Source organism: Elephantulus edwardii, unplaced genomic scaffold (genome assembly GCF_000299155.1).
Source record: "Elephantulus edwardii isolate Elephantulus edwardi_28Jun2011 unplaced genomic scaffold, EleEdw1.0 scaffold00151, whole genome shotgun sequence".
Classification (NCBI taxonomy): domain Eukaryota; kingdom Metazoa; phylum Chordata; class Mammalia; order Macroscelidea; family Macroscelididae; genus Elephantulus; species Elephantulus edwardii.
In genome coordinates, this window is record NW_006399901.1 from 2,908,104 (window position 1) to 2,932,115 (window position 24,012).

Genomic DNA, 24,012 nt, shown 5'->3' on the forward strand with positions numbered 1-24,012 from the left:
TACCAGATGGAGAAGGAGGGGCAATCTCCTGTACCAGTCAGATCCGATTCGATGGTACACAACAAGAAAGAAAAAAAGGAAAACGAATGAATTGTGAAAAATAAAAAAATCCAGACTTTAGAAAAAACCCAAACAAACAGATTGATGCAATTAGCTTCAATGACTGAAGCCTTAGACATAGTTAAGATGACATTCATTAAAAAGGCAAGAAAAGAAGACCAAAATGGATGTCAAATGAATCTTGAAAACCTGTATTAGAACATAAATTAGATATGCAAATGGAAGAAAAGAAGTAAAAAGAACTGAAGAGAATATTTCAAAGAGTCGCTCATGACAAAGTATTAAATGAAATGTGCAAGATTTGGGAGTTAAAACATCAAAAGGAAAGAACATGCTTATCCCTCCTCAGATTAAAAGAACTGAAGAAAAAATCAAGTCTCAAGGTGCAATAGGGAGGATTTTATAAACAAAGCATTGAATGACACAGGAAGTATTTAAAGACAATGGATGAAATGTAAACCCAAAGTTTCTATAAATTTTCATTAAAATGCCAATTAAAAAAAGACAATGGATGTGAAAATCAATGTGTTACAAACTTCAAGTTAACCAGTATAAAATAAAAATGTCATTAAAAAAAAAGACACTGAAAACACACACACGTGCACACACACAAAGGTACTGTAAAAAATATGGAGGAGTTAATTCCTCAGTATAAGACCTTCTGATTCTTTAAAAGAATTGTTGGTGGAATTTAAAATGGTACAACCATGCTGGAAGGCAGTTTAGTGCTTCCTAAAAAAGCTGAACATAGAAATTCCATATAACCTAGCTATTTCACGGCTTGGAATATACCCTAAGAAAATGAGAACTGAAGCACAAACAGATTTGTACTAGCACCGTTATTCACCATCGCAAGGACATGGAAACAGCCCAGATGTCCAACCACAAGAGAATGGACTGAGAAATTACGGTACATTCACACAACGGAATACTATGCAGGACACAGGAGTAATGATTCTGTAAATTACTACCTAACTTGGGAGGGACTGGAGAGCATTATGCTGAGTGAAGTAAGTCAGTTTCTTAAGGACAAATACCGTATAAGACCATTATTGTAGAACATGTATGAGAACCCAAGAAGGGGAGGATGGAAGCATAGGAGTGAAGGTGGAGAGGAAGAAGGTTAATCATAGGGTCACACAATTTAATGGGTGGGGGTAGAGAAGGAAATAGGAAAGATCTGGTGTGAAGAACAATGTATTCGAACTTTGTAAATAAATCAGTATAAAATAAAAAAGAATATAGGCTATTTGTTTTGTAGAATATTTCTCAGTTATGGTTGGTCTGATGTTTCCCCCAGATGACAATGTGACATTCTCACTTTCCTTCTTTGCGATGACTCGTTTTAAGCCAAGAAGTTTGGCAAAAGTAGCTATCCCTCACAGTAGTGTTCCACTCAGTCAACTTATTTGCATGGTCCCACCCCACAAGAGTGCCATACCTATTATTTACATAATTTGCAAACTATCTAATCTCCCTGAGAACCACAAACCCCTCCATTTACATAGTCCCACCCAATAAAAACTAAAAAAAAGACTATGGCTAGAAGAGCCTTATCAAATAATTCCCTGCCCTGCAGTTATCTATCTCAAAAGCAGAGGGGAACCTCACCATCCCCAAGAGCTGGGAGCAAACCACATCTTTTGTTACCTAGAATCTCTACACTGAGAATCTGCTCAGAAGACAGAAAGCTATAACACTGGATATGGTGCAAGATGGTGAGAAGCAGAGGCAGAGAAATAGCTGCAGTAGAACCAGGAAACCAGTCTGAGACAGTGTAGGGGGCTTCCTGACCCATGGAGCAAGGCAGCTACAGTGGCTGACCCAACCTGCAGATTCAGAAAGCTGAGCCCCTTAGGACAGGGGGCTTCCTTCCTAATGGAGAAGGATGCCTCTGGTCACTTGTCAGGAGAGCTTTCTACCACTTGGTGGAGAGGCCTGCCTAGGAAGTTGTTCTAACCAAATCTCTGTAATCGGAGTCATCCCTACTTCTGAACTGCAACCTGTTACTTTCCTAATACACCTCATAACTAGAACTATGGTCCTTAAACTCTATAATCATAATATGCATAATATCATAATGCAACTAAGCATCAAACCCAGTTGAGAAGTGGAGAAGCTTTGGGAGAGACCACTGGTGACAGAATTGGTAAAAAGGTTGGGGATACTCAATTTTTAGCCCAACAACAGGTAGGTGGGTCTAGAAGAGGAGTGATACTCACAAGGAGGAACTAACAGTGTAGAATAATCAATTACAGAAGACAGAAGGATTAAAGGAAATTAGAACAAGGAGGATGTGAGGAAAAACACAATTACCTTGTGGACACAGTAATAAATGTTACACAGCAAGATGTGTATGAAAGGAAAATAAATTTGCTTTGTAAATTTTCACTAAGATCACAATAAAAACCAAAGGTAAAATAAAAAAAAAAAATCAGCTCTACGTGGATGCTGATCTTGATTCTCCTCCCTGCTCTCCACCGGACCCCAATTCTAAGAGGCAGTCTGATGGCACTACTGCGCCATTTTTACAATTACGACACTGGAGTCCTGCTAAAAGATCTCACGGGCATGTGGGTGAAGATGAGAGTGGAAACCTAACTGTCTCATTGGAATCCTTAAGAAAAGTCTCAGATACCAGGGGAGACTTAGGTACAGTACACCCATCATCTTCAGAACAAAGTCCTTTCATCTACACTGGACAGCAAGCCTCAGAGGCAGAGAGAAAATCTCCAAGAACAGGAAGCAGGTTGACAAACTGGAGTTAGCATCCTTTCACAAGGGAATCATTCATGCTTCATTTTCTATTCAGGCAGCCAGGAAGCGGAGAGTCAAATCTCATATTCCAGCATAGAAACAAATAATTTAGCCTATTTGTTTTTTTTTTTTCTTCTTGTGTATGTATGCACGTATGCAGAATAAACATAGGTATGCACATATCTGTTTGAGTGGCAGCTCTGGATTCTTTAGAGTATATTCCTAGTACTGGAATTGCTGGGTCAAATAGTATTACTATTTCCAACTTTAGGAGAAAGCTTCATACTGCATAAACATCACCACCGTGGTACCACCCCTTGCATTTCTATTTCCAACTTGAGGTGAAAGCATGATATTGCGTGCACACACCCCCACTCTTTACAATAACTGTAAAATACACAGAGTCCTCTCTTAACTTGCTTAAGATTATTTTTAGGGGAAAAAAAAGATTTATTATAAAAATAAATAGTGGCTAAAGGGCCTGACTAAAAGTCAGGTGTCTGGGGGAAAGGGCAGGAATCTTAGGTTTATCTTTCTCTTTCGGCCTCAGCTTCTAGCAAGAAAGCAAGGAAGGTCATAGTATCTCAAATGCCTACATTTAATAAATGTTTTGTGGAGCACAATGAGATGACAAGGATTAACTACTTTGAGAACACCCAAGATGACCTGAGTATATACTTTTCTGCCTTCACTGCTCCAGAAAAACAAGAACATGATGTAATTCCATGGTGGTACAGAGAAATTCACTGGGGTGAATTCCTGTCCCAAACACATTAACACTTCCAAACTTGCAGGTGAGTTATAGATAATCAGACCAATCATTGGTTGTAAGGATTCAATACACAGTCAACAAGGACTTGTTACAGAAAAGGAAAGTGGAGGCAAACTACTGTCAAAAATAAGGCATTGTTCCATCACACAAGCACATCCACTGGCAAGAGCAAGGATTTCTATTATTAAGCCCATCTTGCACAGCAGGGACTTTGTATTCCCAAGGCAAAATGGAAAATGAATCAGTGCATGTGATATAAGGGGGAAAGGAAAAGAGCTGAGAGAAATAAATACCTTTGCTCCTTCGAAAATCTTCAGGGAGGTCAGCACATAAAAGTTCTTGCCTCGAATGTACCAAGAGCTCCTCCTACAGTAAGAAAATAACGGCATTAGCAAGGATTCAGAGAGAACATGAATGTTAATTATTCTTTCAGACTTTTCTGTGACTCCAGGGAAATTGTTAGCAATCTGCGAAGTATATTTAGGAAGTGAAGTGAACTTTAAATTCATGTAAGTCTAATTAGAAGAATGGGCAATTTCATTCCGTATGATTAACTGCCTCTGAAAACCTGCTGCAGGGTCAGTTATGGGTCAATTCCAACTCCATGGTACACAACAAGAAGTCTAATCAGTAAATTGTGGCACACTCAGGTGTAGTCCATAGGGAGTTGTGTTGTTAACTTAAAGACTGTACCTCTTTGGTAGTTCAGATCTACCAGCGTCTCTTGAGGCAGAAGGATGACATCTCGTTCACTGTGATTTACAGCCTCAGAAACACCCAAAAGAATACCAGGGATTAGCCAGTTCCGACTGGATGACAACAAGAATGTGAGAATCAACCACAACTTCTATTTGGCTAGAATTTGACCTCGAAAAGCCAAAAGTTCTCCAAGTTCTGAATAACAGAGGTTCAAAACATCAACCAACAGTTATAAGACCCCATAAATATCTCCTGAATCTAGAAACAAATGGTTGCAACTTAAGTTTACCTTAGTTGACAGGAAAATGTCACGAAATTGACATATTTTTGTCCCTAATCTCTCTAGATAAAGGAATTTATCACACAATTTCTTCCCTAAACTTCTTAGATGGGCTGTTCATTTTTTATGCTCCTTCAATCAAACTGGGGAGAGGAAAGATCACTACTAGCCACAATCAGTTTCTTCCTGCAGAATACATTTAGAAACAGAGGTAGTAACAAAATGGGTTACATTATACAGCAACTGGCTTGGACTTCTATTAAGTTTAAGAGCTAGGACACTTTGATAGACTAATGTTTCCCTTTCTGCCCCCCTTTCTCAACTTCTTATTCTGTCACTCCTCTCTCCTATCTTGCAGTGTAAATAAAAAACTCAGCAATGATTTCATTGGCAAGTAAGAGATCTCGTTACAGCACAAAACTCATCTGTAAAATCACTGCTACAACCTTTGATTTATTTTTCTTTCCATGTTTATGGCACCTCTCCTTTTTAAAACAAGCAAAGCTTATCTGGCCTCTAAAAATCTGTCATGGAAAAAGAACTGAGGAGGGAAGACATAAGCAATCGTGAATGCAGATAGACACAGGCCAGAATAAATAGCATCACCGGAACTGAGAGATGAGGCTTATGAGACTGGATAGTCACATATCAAGCAGGCTTATTGCTTCACTTTCTATTTTAAAATTAATAGAAAATAGTAGACCTGCAGAGCATAAGCTAAACATAAGTATCTTCCAGATAGTTTATGAGTAAGATTTCATTTCCAGATTTGGCAAATTCTAACATGATGCCCAAATAAATCTATTTGTAAATGGGGAGAAAAGCAAGCTAACAGAACTAGAAAACACCATCTGGCAACTAATACAGTATTAATTCTTTCTCAGCAGACTCAACGGATGTTAAAACTAGTGGCTCCAGATCTGAATGTTGTTGTTAGGGGTCATCAAGTCAAGTACAGCCCTACGAAAAACTGATCTGAACCCTGTCCTATTCTGTGCCATCCTCACAATCTCTGACACACTCATGCCCATGGCCAGTCACCGTCTCAACCCACCTGGTTGAAGGTCTTCCTCTCTTTCGCTGTCCCTCCACCTTCCCAAGCATGATGTAGGTTTCAATGAGAAACAGAAATATTGACACAATCTCAAAATTAATGTGTCACAGGATATTTATGAATCACAAAAAAATCAGAAACCCCAATAAGGGGTGAAACTGAGCAGAATGCACAGGATATTTATGAATCACAAAAAAATCAGAAACCCCAATAAGGGGTGAAACTGAGCAGAATGCACTTGATAGCATGAGCCTCTTCACCTCTCCAGGAATGAGGCACCCCAATACCATGAGCCTGACCCCAAAATGATAACCACTGTCTACTCAAGAAGAGGCAGCAGACAAACCCTAACTGACAAGTATTCTATTAAAAAAAGAAACGATGAAAGACCTCTGCAGCAATAGACTTGGGTGTGAGGGATGAGGAGGATGACACAGGACAGGATGGGGATAAGGTCTGCTGTTCACAGAGTTGCCATGAGTCACACTCCAGCATTCTTCAAAAGAATCCCAAGGCTTTAAGGCTGAGAAATTAACTCTTGCAGAATGCCACAAATCATCTTGGTTTACCCTGGACCAAAAGAAGGAATTCTTTTGCCTCACAGGACATCTGGTTAAATCTGAAATATTATCTATAGATCAGTTCTTAGAATCATGTTCATTTCATGTTTTTAATAAATGTATTACATGTGCTTTTTAGTTTTTATAAGCAGGAACACCAGAAGCTCCTCTAGCAGGCCTAGTGTACCTCTGAGTTCCTCCTATCATGAGCTTCTCAAGCTGGGGATCAATCAAAGCAAAGCAACAGTGGCCACAATTATAAAAGAGATTGTGATTCACTGACTAATGCAATTACAGGGTCAAAATACGGCGCAAATTAGCTAACTCCTATGTAAAGGCTTTTTATCTTTTTCTTTTTTTAATGCCTTCCTGTCATGCCCCCCTTTTGTGGCATTTTTAGCAATCGTCATGATTACATTCAGAAAGAAGATTACTCGGAAAAGAAAGTGTATTTGTAAACAAATCCTTCTGCTTCTTACACATGCATACCTGGAAAGAACAACAGCAAAACAGTCATTTTAAATCCCCCTTTGCACAGCTTACAAAGGAATTTTCTTCCAAATGTTTCAATTAAATGTTTCTTTAAAACAACTGCTACTTGTAATAAGGGAATTACGTTTGCTAGGTAAGGCATTTCTTTATACCCCCTTATAAGAATTATCTAAGAGAAATACCTAAATAATTAGGGTAAAGTTCTAACTTCATTCTCTGAAATGCATCACTGACCCCCAAGGGGTTACTTCTGTCACACATTTAACCTGAACTGAGAATCCCCAGCAGATCATCACTGTGGGTACAACAGTGCCTGGCCGACAAAGAAGATGGCACGTAGCCACCACTTTTACTAGTGAAGGCTTCAAGTTCAGATTCTTCACCTTTAAATCACTGAAAATGGAATACTTTCCAATAAGACAAACAGCAACTTCTTTCACAGTACTGCATGCAAATGCCTCCTAGGATCAAAGATTCTTAATGTCAAAAGTTAAGTTTAATGACCACTGAGTACAAAATGTATTCACTTAAATAAATTCATACAAATTGCACATGATTGTCATTAAAAACCGAATTTTTCAAATAGCCTAAGATGTTTCATGTGATTAACAGCTTCCTAATTTGATGCCCTCTCCAGTCTGTCCATCTTCAAATACCTGGGGGGAGAGACGTGGGGGTAAAGCTAGGGGGGTTAGTATCCTGGGCTTTCACAAATTGCAGCTAAAAAAGATGATACAGAAGTTTTATATGTCTGTTGCAACCATGAATAAAAAGTATTATATTCAGAGATCAAAGTTTTTACTATATTCAGAGATCAAAGTTTTTACTACACATTCAGCTCTACCATGGAATGGGATGAGGGGAACTAAATGTATGAAAAGGAGCTCTGGTGGCCTAGTAAGGAGCAGTGCTGCCAACCCCAAAGCCCATGGTTCAAATTTATCAGTTTCTCTGAGGGAGAGAAATGGACAGCCTCCACCCTGTGATTTACAGCCTTTGAAAACCTACTGGAGGGTCAGATATAAATCAGTTCCAACTTGATGGCATATAATAACAAATGTATCAAAGTTAAACACTCTGAAAATTTCATTTAAACACATATATGTAAAAGAGCACAGCATGCTGAATTTCCCATGTAAAATCACCTATGTGAACTGTCAACACTCACCACTGTATCCTCATCAAACTGTTGTGCTTAGGTACTTTTGTGTATGACTCCTAGCATCAATTCATCTCATTGAGGGTCTTCCTCTCTTTCACCGACCCTCTACCTTTCCAAGCACGTTGTTGTTATGTGCTGTTGAGTCGCCTGCGACTCATAGCAACCCTATGTACAACAGCCCTAAACCCTGCTCTATCCTGTCCAAATCTCACTGTCTCCTACACACCTACCCTCACTACCCTAGTCACTGAATCAATCCAACTCATACAGGGTTGTACTCTCCTGCGCTGTCCTTCCACCCTCCCAAGCATGACGTCCTTCTCCGAGGACTAGTCCCTCCTTACAACATGTCCAAAGTATGTAAGACAAAGATTCAGAATCCTTGCCTCCGAGGAGCAGCCTAGTTTAACTCTCTCCAGGGCGAACTTGTTTGTTTTCTTAGCAGTCCATGGTACACTCAAAACTCTTTTCCAGCACCACAGGTCAAAGGTGTCAATTCTCCTTCTGTCATCCCTATCCAGTTCTCTGATGCATAGCCAGTGACTGCAAAGACCATGGTCTGTATCAGGCACACCTTAGTCTCCAGAGCAACATCACTGCTCTTCAGTATTTTGGAGAGGTCTTTAACAGCAGACTTTCCCATCGCAATACATCTTTTTATTTCTTGGCTGCTGGTGCCAAGAGCAACATGTCCTAAGAATGTGAGACTAAGCTTCGCCATTCTTGCTTCAAAAGGAGCACTCTGGTGGCACTTTCTGCAAAACATACTTGTTTGTTCTTTTGGCAGGCCATGGAATATGGAGTGCTCTTCTCAACACAATTCAAAAGCATCAATTCTTCTCCTGTAATTCTAATTCACTATTCAGCTTTTAGATGCATAGCAGGTGACTGAGCCAACTGGCAATACCATGACAGATTGAAATTAACAATTTCAGCTTGCTTGGTTCCACAATCAACACTCTTGACTCCAGCAGCCAGATCTCTCCAGAGCGCTGAAGAGCAATGATGTTGGTCTAGAGACTAAGGTTTGTCTGATCCAGACCATGATTAAGGATGACAGAAGAATCAATGTCTTTTATTTGTGGTGCTGGAGAACATATCATATTAAACATAACATGGACTGCCATGAGAACTAGCAGGTCTGTCCTGGAGAGGGTGAAACCAAGTTGCTTCTTGGAGGCAAGGATTCTGAAGCTCTGTCTCTGTTACATATTTTGGGCATGTTGCCAGAAGACTGGTGTCCTTTGAGAACATCATGCTTGGAAGGACAGAAGGGTAGTACAGGAGAGGAAGACCCCGGATAAGATGGTTGATACAGTAACAGGGGTAATGGGTGCAGGTCCGTCAGAGAAAGTGAGACTGGCTCAGGCTAGGACAGGGCAGGGCAGGGTTCAAAGCTACTGTGCATATATCGCTATGAATCTCAGGCAACTTGAAAGTACTTAACAACACAGCTTGAATCAGATGCATTTTAGTCTTTGTACTTCAGCAAATAATAGCCCTTCTTAAATAAGGCCAATCTTTGTAGCCCGGTTGAAAACCTTTGTAAGCACCATCATTTCTGCCTTTTGTCCTCCAAATGTGAGGTTCTGAATGAAATGCTTTCTTATGAAATGCTTTCTTTCACAACTCGGTCAGGCCCATGCTGTTGTCATTTGCACACACTTACTCAAAGGGACATTTCTCTTCCCATTGGATGTTCCCAAACCAGATCCACAACGATGACATGTTTTTCAAATGCCTTTTTAATGCAGTCATAGAAAGGATGTATTTTCTTTCTCATTTTAACATTTTATGTCAAATTCATTCTTTATACATAGATGACTTAGCCTACCGAAAGCCCCGTGTCCTTTAAGTTACTCCCTCTTCTGCCTTGTCTACTGGATGACAATTCCAGTGAGACAGGGGAAATGGGAGCAAGTACAGGTAGAGGGTCAAAGAAAGAGATGGAATCCCCAACAAGATGGAGTGACACAGATGGCTAGAGCTTATCCGAGATCATGAGGACGGCACAGGATAACACAAACTTTTATCTGTTGTTCACAGACAGGGTCACTGTGAATCATAGGTGACTCAATGGCACCTAACCACAAGAAAAGAGGTAATCTACAAGCACTCCTCAAAACAGCCAGTGTGCCACTGTGGACCCCTGTATGTTTGAAATGAGAAACAACGGAAAGAAAAGACCTTTGAAGAGCGTTGCTTAAAGAAATAAAAGACAATCCCCTCCCCCCCAAAAAAATATCACAAAACCCCACAGGAACTTCTGACTGCTTTGTCCAAACCAGAATCCTCTCGGCTACATCCCCAAAACAGGCTGGGCCCAACCTCATCATTAACACTGCCTGCACAGACAACCAAGTTCATTTCTAAACTGGTCTGCCTCTTAAAAAGTACCTTTCATACGGAGTTCAGTTCTGTCTTTAATCGGAAGAGGTTTTGCTCTAACGATATTTTAAAATATTTGATTCAGAAATAATGGCAGGTTTTTTAAAAAAAGTAAAAAATTTTACGCAACCATGGTATTATCAATACTAGTAAATAGAGTTGATTCTGACACATGGCAACCCTAAGTACAGCAGAGCAAAAGCAATGCCCATTTAGATGCCATCCTCACAACTGTCGCTGTTGGAGACTATTGCTGCATCCACCACATTAATGCATTTATTTAAGTTTTTCTCTTTTTTTTGGATTACCCTCCATTTTACCAAACATGATGTCCTTCTGCAAGCACTGGTTGCTCTTAATTCTTATGACCAAACTCAATAAGACATCATTTTCTCTCTTTTTTTTTTTAATATATTATTAACGTCAACGAAAATTTACAGACTTTGGATTTCCATTCATTCATTGCTGTTCTTTTCACCCTGTCCACCCCTCCCCACCCCATTCGCTCTTCTCTTTGAAAAGTAAAAAAAAAAAATTCCTTCATTGTTGTAAAACCCCTCCCTCCCAAGTCCACTCCACTTGCAGCCTTTGTTCTGGACTCATGTCTGAAAATAATACCTAATCATATATCCATTTTAAACAGTTCTCTTCCTCATCTGTTTCAATGCAGTGTACATAATTTACCCCATGTTTCTCAGTCTCCCCCCAACCCTGATAACAGTCCCGTTTTATAAGTGATACTATGCAGTATTTGTCCTTTTGTGACTGAGATATTTCATTCAGCATCATGTCCTCCAGGGTCATCCGTTTTGCATACTATGTCATGAATTCCTTGTTTTTTAGTGTAGCATAGTATTGCACTGCGGGAATATACCACAGCTTCTCTATTCATCCGTTTGTTGATGGGTAATTGAGTTGTTTCCAGCTCTTTGCTATTATGAACAAAGCTGCAAGTGTGTGCATGTATCTGCTTGGGTAGCAATTCTGGTTTCTGTAGCGTATATCCCCAGTAGTGAAACTGCTGGGCCAAGTGGTATTTCTATTTCCAACTTTTTTGAGAAAGCGCCATACTGCCTTCCATAGTGGCTGCACCATATTACACACTCCCACCAACAGTGAATAAGGGTTCCAATTTCTCAGCAACCTCGCCAGCATTTGTTGTTTGTTGTTCTGTTAAATTTTGTTGTTTTTACTGGGGTGAGATAGTATCTCATAGTTGTTCTGATTTGCATTCTCTTAGAGCTAGGGATTTTGAACATTTCTTGATGTGCTTGTTTGTCATCTGAATGTCTTTTTGTCTATTTTCTCCACATTCCTGCTGTACTTTTCAGTCTATGACAGATTCAACGTTTATCTCCAACTCTATACTCAAAGGCACCAACTCTCTGTCAGTCTTCCTTATGGCTTGAGTCAGGCATATTTTAGTCTGCAAAGTGACATCCTTTGCTTTTTAACACCTTAAAGAAGATTTTGCAGCAGATGTGCCCAATGTAATACAACATTTGATTTCCTGGCTTTGACTCTATGGGAACTGATTATGGATCCAAGTAAAAACAAAACTTTAGTCTGTCTTCCACTTACCAGCTGACTATGCAGCTGCCTTCTAAAATTCTTGGTACAGAGTGCTCCTAGGGCTGCACTCTCTTGCGGAAACATCTCAATTGGCATTCTGTCAATTCCCATAGCCTTGTTTTTTCACTAATACCTTCACTGTGTGGATCATAACAAACTGTGGCTGACTCTGAGAAGAATGGGAATCCCAGAACATTTAATCGTGCTAATGTGAAACCTATACTTGGACCAAGAGGCAGTCGTCAGAACAGAGCATGGTAACACCACATGATTCAAAATTGGGAAGGGTATACGCCAGGGATGTGTCCTATCTCCATACCTTTTCAACCTGTACGCAGAGCAGATCAAATGGGAGTCTGGGCTCTATGAGGAGAAGTGTGGTGTCAGGATTGGTGGAAGATATATTAACAATCTGTGTTATGCAGATGACACAACTCTGCTTGCCGAAACTGAGGAGGACCTCATGCACTTGCTGAGGAGGGTCAAGGACTGCAGCCTCCAATATGGACTGAGGCTCAATGTCAAGAAGACAAAGATTCTCACCACTGGACCAATTGGTAGCATCAGGATGGATGGCGAAGAGATTGAGATTGTTCACAGCTTCAGTTTGCTTGGCTCCACAATCAACACTCTTGGCATCAGCAGCCAGGAAATAAAGAAAAAGTATTGCAATGGCAAAGCCTGCTATTAGGGACCTCTCTAAAGTACTCAAGAGCAATGGTGTCTCTCTGGAGACTAAGGTCCGCCTGATACAGGCCATGGTCTTTGCAATCACTTGTTATGCATCAGAGAGTTGGACAATGACTAGGGAGGATAGAAGGAGAATTGATGCCTTTGAGCTGTGGTGCTGGAGAAGAGTACTGAATGTACCCTGGACTGCCAAGAAAACAGATTCATCCTAGAGAGGGTTAAACCAGGATACTCCTTGGAGGCAAGGATTCTGGGCCTTCGTCTGACATACTTTGGACATGTTGTAAGGAGAGACAGGTCCTTGGAGAGGGACATCATGCTTGTGAAGGTAGAGGGACAGCGCAGGAGGGAAAGACCCTCTATGAGGTGGACTGATTCAGTGACTGGGGTAATCGAGATGGGTGTGTGAGAGGCAATGCGACTGGCACAGGATAGAGCAGGGTTTAGGGCTGTTGTACGCAGGGTCGCTATGAGTCTCAAACGACTCGACGGCACATAACAACAACCTTCAGTGCCGCTTGGACTATTTCATTCAATACCACTGGCTCTTGATCAGATGCTCGACTTTCTGAAATTCTTTTTGGGACAGTACCTGAGTGTTCTTTCCATCTTCTTGGGATGCTTCCTGTATCATTCAATATTTGCCCATAGAATCCTTCAGTATTGCTACTTAAAGGATGATTCTTTTTACCCCCTTTCAGTTCTTTCAGCCTGACAAATGCTTAGTATGTTCTGTTCGTCTGTTTTTCTAACTCCAGGTCTTTGCACAAGCCACTCTTTTAAATCTTCAGTTCAGTTTTCCCTGAATTTAACCTGTTTAATTTAGCTGGTCTCCATTCCAGAGCAAGTATCAGTGTCTTCTGGCATTCCTTTTGGTTTTTCTCTGTCATTTTCGTGATCTTTTGCTTTCTTCCTGTAATGGGGCTTTGATGTCAGTCTATAACTTGTGTGGACTTTGACTATTAAGTCTCAACTGAGCCAAATTCATCTTGAGATGGTCTCTAAATCCTGGTACAATAGACTCATCGTCATATTTTAGTTCTCACAGGCTTGTTGTTAATTTTCTTGAGATTCAATTGCTACTTATTGTCAGTACTGTGGTGTCCTGCATGTTGTTTAAATGCTAAATCTTTACCATGAATATTTCAAATGCCAGTAGAACCAACCATTGTAGACAGGTTCCAGCTGCTAGATTAAGCTAAATTAGGAAGAAGGATCATAGTGACCCGCTGTTGTCAACTTGTTGACAGGTTTAGAGGTTAACTTGTAGTTGTGGCTTAAGTCGAGATGCTATTAAGAGGTTTCTAACTCACAGCAACTTGATATGCAACAAACTAAACACCCCCCAGTCCAGCACTATTCTCACAATTACAGCTGTGCCTAAACCTGGTATTGCACCTACTATTGTCAATTCATTTTTTTGAGAATCTTCCTCTTCTTTGTTGACTCTCTACATTACTAAGCGTGATGGCCTTCTTGAAGGATTGGCCCCTCTTGATAACATGAGATAAAGTTGTGCATCCTTAACGGAGTCTGGTTCTTTTGATAGCCTACAAAGGCATTCACTCTTCATTCTTCCTTATTCATTGTTCAATTCTCACACGTGTATGATGGGAAGGGAAAATTCTATGACTTTGTCTGGCATACCTTCGTTCTCAAAGAGACATCTTTGTCCTTGAATGCTTTAAAGAGGTCCTTTGCAATAGAGCTGCACAGTGCAATGACTTCTAAGAAGAAGACTGCTGCTCTCTTGGGTGCTCAGTGTGGACCCAAGTAAAATGGAATCCTTGGCAACGTCAATCTTTTGTTTATCATGTTGCTGGCTCCTGGTTCACTTCTGACACTCTATGGTTTGGTTATGGTGATGTGTAATCCATATTGTCTATAGTTTTTTTTCATCTGTAATTACTTCAAGTTCTCTTCAAGTTCAGCAACCAAAGTTATGTCATTGGAATATTGCATGCTATCAAGTTAGTCTTTCTCCAAGCCTATGTCCCATTTTTCTTCATCTTCATCTAGTCCAGCTTCTTGGATCATCTATTCAGCATACAAACTAAGTTTCACGAAACAATACAAACTCAATACATAACTTTCCTGCCTTTACACAGCATCCCCTTCTTCTGTTTGAATGATTGCTTCTTGGTCTGCATACAAGTTCCGTATGAGCAAAATTAACATTTTGATAACTTCCATTCTTTGCAATGCTATCTCTAATTTGTTATGATCCACACAGGCAAATACCTTGCTGCAGTCAACACAGGTTTCTAGCTTAACATTTTCTAGTATAATCTCTGCTTTCAATCAAGATCCATCTGATATCCACAATGACATCTTTTGTTCCACATCCTCTTTAACCCAACTTGCATTTCGGCCAGTCAGTTGAACAGGTATTTATTCCAAATGTACTGTCAATGAGTGAGTACATTCAGCTTTGTACCCACTGAGAATGAAACATCTTAACCAGTATCCTGTCAGTTCCTGGAATTTTGTTTCTCTGCAATGCCTACAGTAGATCTTATTCAGTATCCTTAGCTCTACTTCCTAAAATGGCTGAATATCAACTAATTTTTTTTGGTACAGTGACTATGTATTTCTTCTAGCTTCTTTTAATGCCTCCTGTACTGTTCAATATTTAGCCACAAAATCCTCCAACGTTGCAACTGGAGACTTCCTGTATTTTTTTTTCTTGCTTCAGTTCTTTCAATTTGAAAAGTACCAGGGATGTTCTTCCTTTTTTGTTTTCTAACTCCAGGTCTTTTCACACTTCACTGCAATATTTTGTTTTTTCAATTCACCCTGTGACATCTTCTGCTCAGTTTACTTTCTTTTTTTCCTCTGGTTTCTACTTCCAAGAAAATTATGCAAACCTTCTAAAACAAACAATAACAACAACAAAATATGAGCCAGTGAAACTTTATTAAAATTATCAGAACACTATCTTATATAATACCTCCCATGTTGGGAAGCATTCAAAATATAAACGGGTAAAAGCTGCCTCCTCAAAGGAAGGTAGAGTTGATTTTTTAGGACTTTCATTTGCTGATGTGACACAATTAGAAATAAAAAACAGGTGCAAACATACACTAGTAATTGGAATGTATGAAAACGGAATCTAGGAAAGCTGGAAGCTGTAAAAAATGAAAAGACATATAATGAACATTGACCATTTCAAATTAGACAACTACGGTCTACTATGTCAGGAAGGCAAAGCTGAAGATAAACAGCACTGCATTCATCAGTAAAAAGTAACATTTCAAGGCCTATCCAGAACCACAGCTCTATCAGTGTGTGGTGTGAAGGTTTATAGTTCAAAATGGCTTTCCTAGCCACTGATAGGGCATGTTAGTCTATCCACAAGGGAACTGGCTAGTCTCACCATTAAATGGAAGAAATTGAGAATCTCAACATTAACAAGGAAGAGGAAGCAGTGTGGGTCCTTCGGGGCAAAGATTTCTGCACCAGCCAGACCAGAATCTACAGAAGAGTGACAGCAGCCTCAGCAGAGAACCAGAGTCCAACATATGACAGCTGAATTGGAACTGCTGTCTCATGGAGCCAGAGCCAGTGGCTTTCACCCAAACTTGTTGGAGACTAAGGGAAGCCACCACAACTGGCAGGACAAAGGGAACTTTGTAACAGTGACCTAAGCTATGAGGCTGAGGGCCAAAGAGTCTGAACCCACATTTGAGAAGCTGTCTGGACTGAGGGATTGTATCTTGCTGCCAACCTGAATCACAGCCTGTTAACTTTGCTAATAAACACTATTAACTGTACGGTTCTGTAAAGTCTGTGTAGTCACTGCAATGGATTTTGAACCCAGCAGGGAAGTAGGATTAGTGTAGAAATTAGTAGAAAGAGGAACATGCCTGACCTTATAGGAACTGGTTTTGTACTGTTGTTGACAGCATTCATTATTAAAAATAACCTAGAAGATCCAGAACCACAATACCAATATCCAATGATAGGATAATATCCATGGCACAGGTCAGGACTCAAATCTATTGTTTACAGGTTCACTGTGAGTCATTCTTGACTCAAAAGCACATAACAGCAACAAAGAAGATTAATTAATATGAGCATTATTCAAAATCTACAGAGCAACCACTGAAGACAAAGAAAATGAAGATCTTTACCAACTTCTGCATTAAGACATTGATGAAGTATGCAGTAAAGACACACTGATAATTACTAGTTAATGAAAGGTGAATAATGGAAAAAGGATCAGAAATAGGGAGCTCTGGTGGCCTAGTGGCAAGAAGCTGCGCTGCAATCCCAAAGGTATGCAGTTCAAGGATATCAGCTGCTCTGCAGGAGAAGGATGGGCAATCTCCCCCCGTGCAATTAACTGCCTCTGAAAACCCTCCGGAGGGTCAACTATGGGGTCAGTTCTGACTCAACAGTACACAACAGTAGGAAAATAGACCTTGATGATAGAAAAGGCACAGGAAAGTGCATGATGATAACTTTGCAAGATCAATTAATTGCAATACTTTGCCCCAACAATATAAATAACCATTATACAGAGACCTTGCTAAATGGAGGAGCTCAGTTTTCACAGATGGAGAAGTCTGAAGCCAATTATGAATACAGCATCAATTGTTCAAGGACAAGTTCAACATAAAGCTGAATTAAAAGTTCACATGAGCCAAAGTATAACCTTGATTATATCTCATCTTAAAATCAGAGGCCACCTCAAGAATAGATTTGGTGTGCTGAATGAATATACTGCTGATTAACATACAGACCTTATTAAAAATTGATCATCTGCCCCAGATAATCTTTTCTTGGACAAGAATCCAGTGAAGTATTCTATTCCACAGCCTACAGTTGCTATTTCTTTTTAGCGTCCTTTAAAAAATTTTATCATCTTCCTCTTTCAGGTCCTTGATATTTCTGAAGAAAATGTCCTTCAGATTTGTTTTGTCTGTTGTTTCCTCTTGATTAGATTCTGGAGGGTTGAAATGCTAGAGAAGTGATATTTGGTTTTTTGGTGCATCCTAACCAGAAACTCACGGTCTCAGAAGGTCTCACTGATGGGGAGGTGAAATGAGGTTAGTTGGCTTAATCTGGGCCTCCCTTGTTATGGCATTATTTGAATAAGCAATTTTTTTTTTTAAATTAAGGAAACAGTTTGAGAGATTCTCTCTGTTGTTGTTGTTATATGCCGTCTCTCTATACATATGTTTCTCATTAAAATTTGTAGCTACTGCTGTTGTTGTTAAGTGCCATTGAGTCGCAGGCTCATAGTGGCCCTATGAAGGAGAGTCCTCCACGCTTGGGTGCCTTTCATCCTCTCTCCAGGTTCATAGGGTTTCCAGAGGCAAGCTATTATGGAAGTGGATGCCACTCCTCCTTTCAAGCTTGTTTTAATCAGGGAGCTCCACCCCACTCTCTGTCCGCATTGGGTAGCCAATCATTAACACATTTGACACCCATGTCAAGGTGTTCAGCCTCACAGCAACCAAAAGTGAACGCAGTACTACGGCAACTTGTACATCAGGGCTATACGACCTAGAGGAATGTCTGAACAGAAACAATTAAAGACAGGCCTGAGGGCAGCAGATTAAAAGTCACCCACCTTTGGCTTGGTAGCATCGATTTCTGTCCACTGGGCCAGCTGATCTCTCTATGCTGATACTATTGTTGTTAAGTGCCGTGGAGTCACAGGCGACTCATAGCGACCCTATGAAGGAGAGTCCTTGACGCTTGGGTGCCTTTCATCCTCTCTCCAGGTTCACAGGGTTTCCGGAGGCAAGCTAGTATGGAAGTGGATGCCACTCCTCCTTCCAAGCTTGTTTTAATCAGGGAGCTCCACCTCACTCTCTGTCCACATTGGGTAGCCAATCATTAATGCATTTGACACATTAGTGTCAAGGTGTTCAGCCTCACAGCAACCAAAAGTGACCGCGGTATGGCAACTTGTACACCAGGGCTATACGACCTAGAGGAATGTCTGAATAAAAACAATGAAAGACTAGCTACTAGTTTTAAAAATCTTTTGATGAGTTTGCTCAAAACAGTTTTAACTGCATAGGTCCCAAATGGCAATTTTTTTTCATGTTCCCATTATTCATTTTTATTAAAAATGTAATTAACTCTACTTTTACTGATTAGAATTTTAAGAGCTTTCTTTTCTCAATATATTCAATTTTTCAATTTATATTAGCATGGACTTGTGGATATTTATTTTATAATAAAAGTTATAATTCATTACTATCATTATTTATTAACATAAATATAGTTTTTAGTAAACACAGAATTAGGAACATTTGATTGTTCAGTAACTCAGTAGGGAGTGCGTCTCTCTGGCAGTTCAAATCCATGAAGGACTATGCAGAAGGGCAATCCCCTCCAGTGTGATTTACAGTTTCAGAAACCCATGGAGGGTTGAGTTGTTTCTGACTTGAGTTATGAGGCAAATTAATCATCTATGATTATAATTGATAATTATTTAAACTCAGCATATTCTAAACTTCTTCACTGGGTGGTTCTTTGGGTTGGTTCCTATATTTTTGTTCTTCCTATGTCCTTCTGACCTGTTCCCATAACCTTTTTTCTTTATTGGTATATATCCATCCTTACTATCTGTCATCATCCATTGTTCCAAGGGTGTCCTGGTTATGGTTACCTGGTGCTGCCATAACAAAAATAACACAAATGGGTAGCTTTAACAAACAGTAATATATTTTCTCACTATTAGTGGGACAAAGTCCAAATTCAAGGCACTGGTTTTAGAAGGCACTTGGGTTAGGTTTTGTGTCTCTATTCAGTTTCTGTTCCTTAGGAAGCTCTGGTTGCCTAGAGGTAAGAAGTTGCACTACCAATCCAAAGGTATGGAGTTCAAATCCACCAGCTGCTCCAAGGAAGAAAGATAGGCAATCTCCTCCTCTGTGATTTATTGACTCCGAAAACTCACTGGAGGTTCAGGTCAACTATGAGTTGGTTCTGATTCCATGGTAAAAAACAACCACTTTCTATTAACTGCTTCTGCGCTTTATCTGCTGCTTTCTCTTAGAAGCAAAAGCCTTAAAATGTACTTCATACAAATGTGTAATTAACATAACAGAAAAAGAGAATCTCCAAATGGAATTACAACCACAGGTATGTAGGACAGGATTCACAACACATAGTATGGGGGACATGTCTAATTCTTACAAAACTCATTTGTATTTCTCCTTATCTCAGTCCTGGGATCAGCCATTTCTCCAAGGAGCTTCAGTTCCTTTTGGGCACTTGATGTGCTCACTGCAATGGGATATCACTGATTCTGGATCACACCTCAACCAAGCATGTTGCTAAGTCTATTAAAAACTAAATTCAACCTGACCCTTCCAATTTCAATTCCAATGAAATACTAGTTTATTTTTTGCTTGTTCCCCTCTATTTGTAAATCCTATCTCTGACAGTGAGAAGCTTGGCTGTCATTATCCACAATATATGTACTCATTTGCTCAACCACAGAATTCACAGATGTTTAGGAATTAAGTCATAACCTTGTGAAAAACACTATGAACTGGTTCCAACCAGTTTAATCATGGATGGTATGGCAAAACTGGAACAGATCCAAATACTCAGAATGTGTATATACTAGTTTAATAAATGAAATAGGAAAATTTATGGGTCCAAGTCCTGACACAGTAGAATCAGAAATGGTATGGCAAGCCCTTTCAGGCTGATATAGGAGAGTAGATTACTGTTGGTACTGTACAGAGAACTCAACCCTCACCTTCAAGCTAGGCATCCTTGTTTGACTCTGCTGGTCAAGAAATCTGGTTGCTATGTAACATATGCAGAAGGATCGGCAATCTCCTCTTGTGCAATTAACTGCCTTTGAAAACCTGCCAGAGGCTGAGTTATGGATCAGTTCTGACTTAATGGTACAAAACAACAAAATATAACAAAGACTATTATTGTTTTCTACAAAGGCGATAAGGTTTCTAACTAGGGAAATTTAAGTGACCCCTTATTTTTCTGTTCCAGTAGAGTCTCATTTTATAATCTGGGCCCATTCTAGTTTCATGTCATCAGCCATGAGTGAACTGGAAAGAACTGATTTTTATATAATTCTTTTTTAATTTAGCTTTCTAGCACACAGCCAAAATACTGCTTCCCAATGTCACTCTTCTTCCTCCTTGTGGTTTTTAGTCATTTGTAATACACCCAGATTCCTTTATATTTTATATTCAATTCTCTATTACCCCATACTCTGATTGTTTAATAATTTTCTTTTTTGAGAACAAACATACTGCAGTTTTTTTTCTCCTGCTGTATTATGGTTTGTATGTTCATAGTGCAGTCTTTGGGTTTTTTTCTTCTTTTGACAAGATGAAGGTTTCTAGCGAAGCTATACTCACTTTTAATTTTAGTAATTCTTACAATATTGCAAACTTTTTGATAATACTATTGAATTATACAGCATAGGGTGGTGGTGGTGGTGGTTGTTTGCCTCAAGTTGAAACCAAGCCACAGCTGACCCTCCAGCAGGTTATCAGAGGCAGTAAATCACATGGCAGGAAGACTGCCTATCTTTCTCCCACAGAGCAGCAGCTCGTGGATTTGAATCACATTGCCTTTGGGATTGCAGTGCAAATTCTCACCACTCAGCCACCAGAACACCATAAACACTCTATGCTATGTTTATTTACAGCATAGGGTAAACTTAACTTTTCCATGCACCAGGAACCAAAAATTTTGCATGACTCACTTTACAGTTGTATTTGCTCTGTTGTGGTGCTCTGGAGCCAGACTTGCGGTCATCTCTAAGGTATGAGAATGTACAAGGGAAATCAACATGGTTCATGATACAACAATTACAGAAAAAGGTACATTCAGTAGTGTCATTACGCCTATTTTATCCTTCTATTCTGGTCCCATGCCTCTATCCTTTCCACTCCATTCTCACATACTTCCCTTTAAGTAATCCTTCTATGGAGCTTTATGGCTGAGTCTACTTGGCTGCTTATGGCTCTCTGGTTTGGCTCCTGTGAGGGGGTCATTGATGTAGTGTAATTATTTCTTTGATATGATTTGTTATGATCAGTTAAGGGGGAGTTTCACTATGGGTGTGGTCTACATCCAGTAAGGAAGGAAGTCTAGAGGGGCCAACCTGGTTTCTGTTCTACCTGGATCTTGCATCTGGCCCCTCACCTCTCTGCTTTCTGCCTTACCCCCACACTGGTTCCTGTCAACCTTACACTGGTCAGTCTCTGAAGCTATGTGCCGCAGACTTCGAGATTTACCAGCCTAAGAGTCTCAGTCATTTCCTTCAGGTATATCTTCACATACATACACACACACATAGGTTCTGCTTCTCAGAGGACTCAGCCTAAGTGACCTCTTTACAGGTGTATATAGGTAAGTTTTGTGTAAATGGGCAAATAATTGTATGTTTATTTTCCTTTATTCCTTACAAGAAAGGGAAGATAATTACAGATATTTCTTTGTACTTTTCTCTTAAAAGTATATCCTCAGTGAGCTCTGGTGGCCTAGTGACAAGAAGCTGCACTGTAATTCCAGAGGTGAACAGTTCGAATCCATCAGATGCTCTGTTGGAGAAGGAGGGACAATATCCTCCTTACCAGTCAGATCTGATTTGACGGTACACACACACACACACACACACACACACATTAAAAAAAAAAGTATATCCTCACATGTGTGAGGAAGTGGAGAGGATACCATACACAAACAGTGTAAGCTGGTATAGAAAAATTAATTCATACAGCAGGCATGAAGTTGCTACCCTTATGAAAGGTCTGCTGGCAGGGTTCATTCTGACTGGTGTCTGAGAAGCTAGATTTTGGCAGCTGATGTCTACCATTCTGAATGCTATATGGCTCTCTGTGTTTAGATCACTTGTACAAATCATCTGTTTATGCTGAACACCAGCTTTCCTTCTGAGTCTGGAGTGTGAGTGTACCCTAAACAGAGGGCACCTATGTGACTAGAAACTCGGGGCAAAACTCTTGGAAGTCTGTGTCTAGTTTGCTCTGTACTTCAAATCATGCAGCTTTTCTGTTTACTAATTCTGATGAAGGAAGAAGTTCAAGCTGTTTTGAAGGAAACAGAAAAAAATAAGGCCCCAGGAATAGATAGTATACCAACTGATATATTTCAGCTAAGAGATGCTGCCCAGGATGTGCTCACCAAGTTGTGTCAAGAAACCTGGAAAACAACCACTTGGCCAACTGACTGGAAGAGATCTAACTTTGTTCCCATTCCAAAGAAGGGTGACTCAACAGAGTGTGGAAACTATCGAACAATATCATTGATATCACATGCAAGCAAGATTCTGCTGAAGATTATCCAGAAACGACAGGAATAGCACATTAGCAGAGAACTGCCAGAAGTCCAGGGTGGGTTTAGAAGGGGTCGTGGTACGAGGGATATTTCAGCTGATGTTAGATGGATCTTAGCTGAAAGCAGGGAATACCAGAGGAATGTCTATCTGTGCTTTATTGATTATGCAAAGGCATTTGACTGTGTGGACCATAACAAACTGTGGCTGACTCTGAGGAGAATGGGAATCCCAGAACACTTGATCGTGCTAATGTGAAACCTATACTTGAATCAAGAGACAGTCGTCAGAACAGAGCAAGGAAACACTGCATGGCTCAAAATTGGGAAGGGCGTATGCCAGGGATGTGTCCCGTCTCCATACCTTTTCAACCTGTATGCAGAACAGATCATCTGGGAGGCTGGGCTCCATGAGGAGAAATGAGGCATCAGGATTGGTGGAAGATCTATCAACAATCTGCGTTATATAGATGACACAACCCTGCTTGCTGAAACTGGGGAGAACCTGAAGCGCTTGCTGCAGAGGGTCAAGGACTGCAGCCTCCAATATGGATTGAGGCTCAATGTCAAGAAGACAAAGATTCTCACCACTGGACCAACTGGCAGCATCAGGATGGATGGAGAAGAGATAGAGATTGTTCACAGCTTTGGTCTGCTTGGCTCCACAATCAACACCCTTGGCACCAGCAGCCAGGAAACTAAAAGGTGTATTACAATGGGAACGTCTGCTGTTAGGGACCTCTCTAAAGTACTCAAGAGCAACAGTGTCTCTCTGGAGACTAAGGTGCATCTGATACAGGCCATGGTCTTTGCAATCACATGTTATGCGTCAGAGAGTTGGACAACGACTAGGGAGGATAGAAGGAGAATTGATGTCTTTGAGCTTTGGTGTTGGAGAAGAGTTTTGAGAGTACCATGGACTGCCAAGAAAACAGATTCATCTTGGAGAAGGTTAATTGGGCTGCTCCTTGGAGGCAAGGAATCTGAGGCTTCATCTGACATACTCTGATCATGTTGTAAGGAGAGACTGGTCCTTGGAGAAGGACATCATGCTTGGGAGGGTGGAGGGCAGGCGCAGGAGGGGAAGGCCCTCTAGAAGATGGATTGATTCGGTGACTGGGATAATTGGGATGAGTGTGTTGGAGACAATGAGATTGGCACAGGACAGAACAGAGTTTAGGGCTGTTGTACATAGGGTCGCTATGAGTCGCAAGCGACTCAACAGCATAT

At 40.3% G+C, this 24,012-nt stretch overlaps 1 protein-coding gene across 1 annotated transcript in view; it reads right to left on the bottom strand.

Moving 5' to 3' along the window:
• Window positions 1-24,012, bottom strand: part of PRR14L (proline rich 14-like) — a 79,381-nt gene that overhangs the window by 50,386 nt on the left and 4,983 nt on the right. The window contains exons 2-3 of the mRNA XM_006894889.1: window positions 3,883-3,955; window positions 1,382-1,388 (exon numbers count right to left, since the gene is read on the bottom strand). Of these exons, the coding sequence (XP_006894951.1) occupies window positions 1,382-1,388; window positions 3,883-3,955 (80 nt within the window). The remainder of the gene's footprint in view (window positions 1-1,381; window positions 1,389-3,882; window positions 3,956-24,012) is intronic.